Source organism: Rhea americana, unplaced genomic scaffold, assembly GCF_003343005.1.
Source record: "Rhea americana isolate MKP2758 unplaced genomic scaffold, rheAme1 scaffold_10, whole genome shotgun sequence".
NCBI lineage: Eukaryota > Metazoa > Chordata > Aves > Rheiformes > Rheidae > Rhea > Rhea americana.
In genome coordinates, this window is record NW_028185039.1 from 3,721,879 (window position 1) to 3,732,559 (window position 10,681).

The following is a 10,681-nucleotide window of genomic DNA, read 5'->3' on the forward strand; positions in this document are numbered from 1 at the left end:
GAGTTAAATGTGTGCATGAAAGGAGAAAGTGTGCAGGAAAGGAGCAGAGCCTTCTTACTGCCCCACCTCGCTCCATCTCACTGCCCAAAACTTTTTTTGAGGATTTTGCAATATACTTCATTAATAAGTTAGAGTATCAAATCAAACTCAGAGGTGGTATATTTTTCTTTTATGTAGTATGTGGAAACTGTGAGTTCTCGACAGAGTGATATTCAGAGATTTATTGCAGAAGGCTGCAGAGAAGCTCTTCTTGAAGAAAAAAGAAGATTCTGTTTTCTAGTGGATAAACACTGCAGTTTTACTCAGCACATGAACTTCTAYCATGTTCAGGTCAGTGGCATTAACATAAGCAGAAGTAAAACTCCTGAAGTCTAATACTCATACCGAATATCTGCAGTACCTCCTGCAGGACGTTGATCAGACAGGCATAAATAGCTAAGGTGGCATGAGGAACAGTGTAGAACTGGACAAACTGTCATGATCAGTTCAAAGCAAATGTTTTCAATGGAATGTTTTCTCTTAAATGCATTATAGCAACAATGAAAGATTACTGTGACTTTTTAAAATCATATTTTAATAAAAAGTTATGGACTGATGAAATATTTCCAACCTCTAAACTTGAAAAAGTACAGTCTATCACATTATTTGTTTTAAAGAGATATTACTGAATTGTTTTAAAATTACTGAATTGTTTTAAGACTTCCATTTCCCTGAGGTTTTATTATTTTGGTAAAATGAAAATTTAGCAAAGAGCTTTGTGCAGCTTTTTGAGAAGGCATATCTTTGACTAATACCTTTTAAATTTGGATGCAGTGTGCAGACTTCCTCAACTCTAAGCTGCCTGGATGGCAGGAAATCTGTAGTGATGCCACAAAAGTGCCTGAAAAGGTTAAAATTATGATAGATGAAATAAGTACACCTGGTTCCACTCCAATATCAGGAACTCCACAACCTTCACCAATGATAGAGAGAAATACCATGGTACGTATGTCATTCTCTGCTGCTTAAAGGTTCTGWCTCTCAGGTGGGAATGGATTAGCTTCATTAATTTTCTTTGTACGTAAGCATTTGAGTTCAGGTCTGTAATTTATCTCTGTTAGAATATGCTGGGCTTGGGTATGAAAGCAAAATGATTAAACTGAAGCTGTAGTACTTGGAAATACGCATAGTATATATCCAAACAAGGCTTAGTTTCCAGGGGGTGCATAGGACTCTCTACAGAGCCCAGCCTCGGAACTACATTTGTTCCAGCCACTCCAACCCCAACATTCTTATCTGTAAGTTACAGTAATTACATACTCAGTAGTTCAGTGTAAAAAAAAAACTATCATTTTCTATTTTCTTGCCCTCCTCTTTCCTCCCTCAGTGATTATTACAGCATATTTAAGAACAGGTTAAATTCTAAATTTCACCTGTTTGTATGTTGTATTACCACTAGCTACTGAATTTCTAAATGATATTAATGTCCAAATTTTTTTTAGAAAGATACTAATCTAGATAACAATCTGTGGAAAAGGGGGTTTTCATAGCACTCCCACTAATAAATGTTTGTCAGGAGACAGAAGCCTCCTGTGAGCTACTCTTACCAACAATATAGATGGAATACGACAACTTTCTGAAGTATATACAATTGTATGTACTTTTAGGTATATYTGAGTATTGCTTTCTAGAATTTGACATTGCAAGTAACTTAAGATGTCGCTGTCACCTCACTATTGTGCTAATCTTGTCTCTGTGACTCTAGATTGGAAATGATTTTTATCCTCAACATGAAAATGCATCAAAAGTGCCCCCTGCTCCTACAGGCAGGGCATACACTAGTCCGCTAGTTGATATGTTTAACAATCCTGCAACCGTTCCGAAGGTATCTTCCGAAAGACTAAATAATTCAGCAGGTGAGTGTCTTTTTGTTACAGACTATGTAAGTGCAAATGATGTAACGCTGAGAATTAGCATAGGATTTCTTGATTTCCACATGATGTGATGCCTGAATTCTGGAAGATATAGAGGAGTAGAAATTAGTCTTCACAAAGTTTTTATATCATCTTAGTTACCCAATAGGAAACATTTAAGTCATATGAAGGGAAGAACTGTTTGCAGTAAAATGCAGGTCAAGATAGGCAGATTCTGTTTTAATCGCTTTCCAGGCCTTCCTGATTAATCCAACTTGAGGGCTCTTAGGACTCCCACTCTAACAGAAGTCAGACTCTAATTTTGAGCAAGATATATCTAAGTGATTGTTTCAGTGCACACAGATGTAAACCAGCATTGCAGTCTTTGTTTTAAAAGCATGTACCTGTTGGGGAAGAGTATGTGTGGGACAAAATGAACATACTCTTTTGCTTCTTTGCTGAAATGCAAAATCCTACTGAGTTTTRTTGTATTAGTTTTTAAAACTACTAATCTTCGATTGCTTCGTTATAGGGAAGAAAGAAGAAATTATGTCTAGATCACAATGTTAAGAAATACAGAATTCTTCAATGTGATATAAAAGCAATTTTAGCAATTCTTGCTTAAAAATACTTTTACTATATACTATACTGATCAAATAACATACAGTTTTAAACTTCCTCTAAGTCATCTTCTGGAAAGCATCTGATGTCTCTAAGGTGCCAAGCATCTGCAACTTTCACTGATTCAACTGAAGTTGAGTGCAAGGCACATTTGAAAATGAACTCTTACACTACATACACAGTTAAAATTTTTTCAGAGTAGAAAATTTCCTGACAAAGGTCTTCTACAGATGTGTGCATTTAGCATTTTGTATGCCAGAACAAAACAGTAGTAACAGTTAAAATTCACATAACTTCTTTGTCTATTGGTTCAATGTTACTGTGACAGCGTGCATACATATAAATACACATGCTATTAAGAAATTCGTGGTAATCAAAAATTTGCAGATGACTGAGAGGAATTGAATATCAAAGCAATACAAAGTTAGGGTTTGATTTGCACTTCAGTATTCTGTAATCCACTTCTTTGTCAGACAACTAATTATATTTCACTTTGTAAATGTGTGGTTAATTTTGAATTTGGGGTTTTCTTTTTTGACAGAGAATTCAGATGATGCCAGTTTATCACGTTCAACTTCTGTCGCCACAGGACTAAATATAATGAAAAGACAAAAAGTAAAGACAATCTTCCCACATACTGCTGGTAATAACAAGACGTTACTTAGCTTTGCACAGGGGGACATCATCACACTTCTTGTAGCTGAAGAAAAGGACGGCTGGCTTTACGGCGAACATGACTCAACTAAAGTGTAAGATAATCAATATGTTACCCAATTTGAACCTTAAGGATAAGGCCTCTTAGCAGTTTTTATTAGCAGATATTGGTAAATGTTTTTCCACCTTTTTGCTCACTGTCATTGACTGGGAACTTGGAGGAGTCCTTCTGTAAGGTAAATCATTGCACTTATTTTACGGGGACTTTGCACACTTACTTGGTATCATCAAAAGCCAGGTCTTTAGATGTTGAATCTTCTCACTTCATTGAGCCGACTGTTCTGCCCTATGTTGTCTTTTAAAAGTAGGTCCAATTTTATGTAATATGAAATGGAAATCTCTTCCCATTACAGAAAAGGATGGTTTCCATCTTCATATACAAAACCACTAGAAGAACCCGCCGAAGAAAAAGCATTTGTCCCAGTGCCAAGGTAACATTTTAGATGAGACTTGCTGAAATGCTAGAATCTTTACATTTCTCTAACCTTTATTAAAAATGTTACTTTTCTGCTCACATTCTTTGTTGCTCAGCAACGAGTACAACAAATACTTTCTAACAGTTTGTAGTATGATGCCTTGATTACATTATCACGTTTTAATGGTTATTTGGGGACCCAAGAACTAGCATCACCCTGACTTCTTATAGTCCTACCAACTTTAGTGGGACTATGCCTTTATTAAATTTCAGTTCATGCACGTTTTGTGCTTTCCTGGGACTAAAGATATCTTTTAGGGGCAGAAGATGTATTATATTAATACTGAAAATATTATTTGTTGGGTTATGTCTTGCAGCCCTGCACCAATCCGAAGTGTTAGTTCTGTAAATCTTGCAGAAAAAGGTGGTGTTGTCCTCCCACCACCAGACTATCTGGGATCCTTGCAAACAGGTTCAACATCAGAGAAGAGAATGGAGTCCACCAAAGTTCCTGCTGTTAAAACACCAGCCGAGAGACCAGAAAGTGTGGGTCCTGTAAGTAATCAGACACCATGAATCCAMATGCTCTGCCCTTCTTTCTTGACCTACTTAACTGAGCTCTTAAATGAGGTCCTGGAATATTCTAGCTGGTCTMCTTGTACTTGACTTCAGAGCATCTCGTGCAGTTTTCTTCAGAAGTATCCTGCTTCTTSGCATTTCAGTCCCTTTATTCATGGTCATAGGAAGGGAGAGGAATTGTTTAGGGGTATAATTAAGAGTACGAGGAGACTTTCTTCTTTTTTTAAGCAGGTAGAATTCCTCTGCATAGCAGAAGTCAGTAATGGAATATGTGAAATGTTAGAAAAAATCCTCATGGAAGGCAGTACAAATGTATCTTCCTAAGTGACTTTAAAGCTGTAGGACCAGGGGTTTTGAAGTAGCTTGAATTCTGTATTCAGGAATACTTTATGCAGCTCCATGAAAGTTGATACTGTTTTTGTGGATGTAGTTGAGGGATGGATGTACTAATTAAAGTCTATAATAAGCAAAATTACAACTGAATATAAATACCAGTGATATATAAACCTGGTATTTCTGCCACTAAGTCAGCATGCAAACGGTAATGTAAGTTAGTAATTGATTCATTTGATTATATTAGTCTTGATCTTACTGCATAGCTAAATAAATACTTCGCTGATATGCACTTAATGGTGATAAATATACTTGAGACTTTCTTCCAAAATTGATCTTGATGATGATGATAAATGTGATGGGAAAAAAAGTACTGTGATTTATATAGATATCTAGTTGTCATTGCCAGAATTGAAAGACTCTGCCTGGATAAGATGCTAAGTTCCATTAGTAGGTACCATAGCAAGCTTCTGAGAAGGAATCCTATAAATTACATTTAGTTATTTATTGGTAAAACTGAAGTATTTTATACAGCAATATAAAGATCAAAGCAACACCTAAGTTATCCCTTTGGACGGATGTTTATGCTTTCCAAGTGATCTGTTGAATTATACGGTACAAATTGAAGTAGCCTGTGTAAATCTGTACCTCACAGAAGGGAAWTTCTAAAGAGTTTTTTTTAAAAAAAGAAACTGGATGTTTGCTGCATCACACTCATTAACAGTAAAAAAGTCCATTTTAAGTTCGAAGGATGACACAACGCATATAGCAGTACTTGATCTTCTTTAAAATGGCAAGGCATCAGAAAATAATGATCTTTATCAAAGAACTCTCCTCTTTCTACTTTTTTTTTTTTAATCTGCTATTAGGATGTCAAGTTCAAGCATTTTTTACTTAGAGGTGTTAGGCGTTTGTGGGGGGTTTAGTGTCTTTATGTTATATTGACAAACGTAGAGAATGAACTGTTTCTAAAATTAAGTAAAATAAAAACTTTCATTAATGATAATAATAAATAACATCCAAGATAACATAATAGAAAAGCATTGTCATCTCAGTATGACACCAGCAACCAATGTGCATAAATCATATTAATTGTCTGAAAATAGCATCTGAATTTTAAACTATTAAAGAATTTTAACAAATAGGAGGAAGGGAATGAAATGTATTAATTTTATTTCGTGAGTATTTATTTCTTTGAAGAGTCCATTTCTGTAATTACATCATGGATTTGCCTACTTTTTTTAAAAATGAAAGCATGTGATCTTGACTTGCAAATATTAAAAAAAAAAAAGGAAAATTGCTAGAGGATCAGCTATAAAAGCCTTTTAGAAATGTTCCATCATATTGAACTTGGCTTTGTAAAGCCATTATACAGCTATGTCGGGAGAACAGCTATAGGTACAACAGAGAGAGATGCATTTCTACTAACCATTGCCAAAATGTCTCTATGAAGTTATAGAAACTGAAACAAAAGGTATCTTTTCTCAAGTAGTAAGGCAAAAAAAGGCTACTAATACTCATTACAGAAAATCTGTAATCCTCAAAATGAGGAACTGTGTGCTCTGCAGCTATGATTACGTTCATAATAAAGAGAATGAAAGTTGCTTGACAGGGAGGTGGGAAACTCTCATTAAGGAGATGTTTCCTCATTTAAACTAAAATAGTAATGTTTTGGGATGATTTTTATTTTTTCTAAGAATTTCTATTAAAAGTTTAGCTGATTTTTGTCAGAATGCTCTAATTTTAGCATATTTGTTTCAATATAGCATATTTCAATCCACATCTCAGTAAGTGGCTTTATATATCAGTGTTGAGCCCTGTTGTATAGGAAGTATGTGATGTAGTGCTTCTAGGACAATGTGTTTCTGAGAATAAAGCTTTTTCACATCCATGAAATGAGTAACAAGAATTAAGATCTAAATTTGTGTTGAGTCCCTTCCGAATCAAGTRCCTCGGAACTTCGAAAGTTACTGTGAAGAAAGCCATCTATGTTTTGACATATTTGTGGTTTTCATTTTTGGATAAAGAAGCAATGAGCCCTAACACCATGTAATGTCAGATTTTTACACCGGTTCATTTATTCCGTGGCTAACAGTTGAGACCTACGAGATCAACATGTCCTTCAAATGTAATTATGTTAGTGATAGTTAGAAGATGTATTAGGCTGTGAAAGTTGCCAAGCAAGCAGTACAGTGAGTTCTGTGCCCTCCGACAAGTAAAAGGTGACTTACTTACTGTATAGCTTTAAAATTATTGAATCTGTTGAACTGTCTCAGTGTGCTGCTGCCTTTTATATGGCTAACTGTCCTCTGGCAGCTCTCAAGAGCAGTCGCCTTAAAAAATGGAGATTTTTTTGGTTTGTTTTTTTCATTTTATAGCATTTTGTTTTTTATGAATAAATGTAAGKTTCATGGACTACCATTCCTGTTGAACTGAAAACCCAAGAGGAGTGGCAAATCATTTAGCTAATAGACTAGGACAGAATTCTGATTAGACTCATTTTGTCTCTTTGGAGGCCAGAGTGGACTTACAGTCTTTTAGGAGTAGAAGATGAATACATCTTTCTTTTTTTTGATTCTAAATTTGCACAGGGAAAACAAGTTCCAAAAATTGAGGAACTCTAGAGCATAAGCTAATTACTACTCTTGTTGAGGTACCCCGTAACTCATAGCAGCTATATTTTTACTGTGATCCCCTGATTCTTCTTTCCTGTTATACACAAAAAAGTGTAAAGGAGAGTCACTGTACTTGCACCAAAGGATTTACATCCATAATGGCTATTTACTTTTATTCTTTTAAAAAGCTTCCTGCAGTGCTTCCTTGACTTTCCTGCTTCTGTGCAAGTTACCACCCACATCCCACCATGAGGCTTTGGAAATAAGCTAAATATTACAGCAGGCTGGTTTGTAGACTGGTTCAGGATGTGTATGCATGTGAAAGATATGGTTACAGTGTTTTTATGTAGAAGCACAACATGATTCATTGAGATATTTTTGTTTCAGAATACATACAATAATATCTTGAGATTTCAAGCAGGAAAGATGAGGGATAGTTCTTGCAAGTTGCAGTTTTAAATATGATGGAATTTAATTTTTTCATGGTATGTTATGTAGAACAGTTCTGTACAGAAGTTTCACCTAAAAAAAAAGACTTAACTAAGTTTTTAATGGTTGCTGTTAAGTAAAAAAGTAGTGTGTAATTCAGATAAAACTACAGGCCTAATGCTAGTTACAACTGATATGATTCCAATTACATTCATCGTTCATGTACACGTACAAGCTAAGCACATGCTTAAGAATGCTGCTGAATTAGGTCTGGAGTAAATACAGATTTCAAGACACCATGACACAGATCAAGAACATGGTATCTAGGAACTACTGGTACAATAGATGATGTACCTAAAAAGAAAATGCTTACAGACCTTTGTCTAGCAGTGAAATTTTCAATTTAAGTAAGTATTAGCAACAAATGGGCATATAGATTGAATGATTAGTACAAATCAAAATGCTATATAAAAGGCAAGTGCATATTCCTGCTTCTACATGCACAAATATGGTGTTCAGATTTTTCACTTTAGTGAGCATAGTTTTCCATCACCTTTCAGCTTTCTCTAACACCTATTAGAAGCAATGCAATTAGTCTGCGATTTAAAATATATGATTTTAAGCCTGATTATTACTACAAGTTGGAAGAGGGGGAAAAGAAGTAGAAATTAGATGTTTGCCAAAACTTCTGCTTTGTGCAGTAGGCTTGCCAACTATAATATTTGCAATAGTTCTTCATTTTATCACATCTGAGACATTGCATCCTGAATAATGCTGTCGCAGTGCAACACTGCCATCTTTCGGATTACCTTAACTTCACAGAAATAAAGTACATTTCATCACAAAAGTTCAGTGCAAATTTTAGTTATAAAAACAAGTGTTTTCAGATCATGTATTTAAATGTGAGTGTAATTATAATGAAATACTAGAAATAGCTATTTGAAACTATTGTTCCTTTTGTATCATTGCTCTCAGCTGTTTTCTTGCTTTTTTTGTTGTTATTGTTTCCCATCATTGCCACCCCTGAACACCATGGAAGATACCTGAACTTGTATTCTGTAAATCAGTAGTAGCTAAACATGGTAGCTGGTATAAAAACTATATAATGCAGATGAGAATCTGCTCTCACTCAGGCTTTTACTTTTTAAGAGTTGTGATGCTGGATGCAGATGAGAATCTGCTCTCACTCAGGCTTTTAAGAGTTGTGATGCTGGATGCTGGCTTTTTAACCTCATGACTTTACAGTTGTATGACGATGTGTTAACTGTGTAAAATCTGTTCCAAGCCAAGCGTTCGAGTCCAGTTTGGGCATTTCTCTCTGACAGCTAGTAGTTAGTTAAGATATTTGTACTGCAGATACTTCTGCCATTTTTTCCTTTGGYTGATGACTTTCATCCAGGGACATTTCATTTGCTATTTTAACCTATAAAAAGTTAACCTATAAACCTATACAAAGGTTCTAGCCCAGTTAGAACTGAGGCAGGTGACTGATCTTAAACTTGAAGAAACAGCCAAGGCACCACTGTTTCAGGGGAGCCTTCRTTCTCCACCCTGCTTGCAGACAGCTGCTGCACCTTTACATTTCTTATGTTCTGAGATAATTCTAACTACATCTCCACAGTTGAACTGACCTGCACAGTAATTACTCCAGATGGACAGATGTTTTATCTTGTTTTAACAACAGGGCCTCTCTTCTTTAGAGCAGAGTGAGAAGATCACCTGTAGCATGTTTCTGCAAATCTATATAAATATTCTTTCTTTTACAGAAACCTGATATGAATGGCATTATAAAACCACCCTTTCTAAGGTATTTTTAAAGCTTTTACAATACAGCTTTGTATTGGCTAATATCACTGTATTAATTCTGAGGGGAAAAGAGGATGTTTTTCCTGTATTTCTCTAGGACCTTTGCTAGGCACTGGTAAAATATTAAGGCTAAAATAAGTCATACTTTTCTCAGGAACRGCATTAAGTAAAATATGGCACTTTAGCCTGCTAATACACTTCTAGGGGGAAATAGTAATTTTCCAAGTGGTTTGACAGGGAGCAGAAGTCAAACTACATCTTTAAAGGTTAAAAATAAAAATTGCAGAAAGACTAAGTCATTTAAAGCATGTTCCAAGCTACCCCAACATTCCCAAATTTTGGATCTCTGTCACATATAAGCTAATTTTTTAAAAAAAAAAAAAAAGAAAATCAAGTTAAACTGAGTTGCATAGAATACTGCAGTCTAAAACTGTAATTTAGTCTCCAAACTACTGTTGGATGAAGAAACTGCATGGTTTAAAAATTAGTCTTGCTTTTGATATGCAGTATTGCAATAAGCCTTCTAGTAACTTTGTGCATTTCTTTTCAGTGGAGAAAATCCTTTTGCCACCGTGAAACTCAGACCAACTGTAACAAACGACAGATCAGCGCCAATTATTCGATGAATACAATACTCATGACTGTACCTACTCCTTCTAAACATCACTTTCAGTAATGACAACTGCTATCTAAAGTTGTTCTAAAATCTTATTTAAATGTAATTACTGTACAGTAGAATCATACTGGAGTGAATTTCTGATTTTTAAAAACCTGTTCTTTCTAATGAGGTAACTGCTTTGGGCAAATGTTTGAGCATTTTGGCTTGATCTTTGCAGTATGCCTTTTTTGTAGTGTGACAATTGTGAAAATACTGGAGATAGTTTAGATACTCTTGTCTGCCAGCTTAATTAATAGCTCACAATCAATCAATCTTTGGCATTCATTGTTTGGAAACTGCAATGGTAAGTTCTAGAATATAAGTCTGCATATGATACTTAAAAAGCTAATTTTTTTCAAATAAAACATAACTGCCTTAATATTCCAGACTAGAGAATTGCCTGTATAAAGTGATTATATTTCATTATTTTTAAGAAATACACCCTAGGTTATAAATAAATATTTATCCTCTACGAATAGGCATGTTTATAATGCTTTCCTTAATGTTCACAGATACAAATTTTTAAATGTTAACAGAAACCTATATTTAAAGTCAAATGTTGCCCTGTAAGCACATTCTTCAAGAACTTCTTTAAAACACTTTGTCAGACTTTAGTCTT

The 10,681-nt window shown here is 35.0% G+C and overlaps 1 protein-coding gene across 1 annotated transcript in view; it reads left to right on the top strand.

Annotated features, from left to right (window-relative positions):
* Positions 1–10,441, top strand: part of BAIAP2L1 (BAR/IMD domain containing adaptor protein 2 like 1) — a 34,413-nt gene extending 23,972 nt beyond the window's left edge. The window contains exons 7-14 of the mRNA XM_085300533.1: positions 178–330; positions 814–981; positions 1,745–1,895; positions 3,055–3,262; positions 3,581–3,658; positions 4,020–4,197; positions 9,365–9,405; positions 9,955–10,441. Coding sequence (XP_085156659.1) covers positions 178–330; positions 814–981; positions 1,745–1,895; positions 3,055–3,262; positions 3,581–3,658; positions 4,020–4,197; positions 9,365–9,405; positions 9,955–10,030 — 1,053 coding nt within the window. The 3' untranslated portion in view covers positions 10,031–10,441. The remainder of the gene's footprint in view (positions 1–177; positions 331–813; positions 982–1,744; positions 1,896–3,054; positions 3,263–3,580; positions 3,659–4,019; positions 4,198–9,364; positions 9,406–9,954) is intronic.
* The last annotated feature ends 240 nt before the right edge of the window (positions 10,442–10,681 follow it).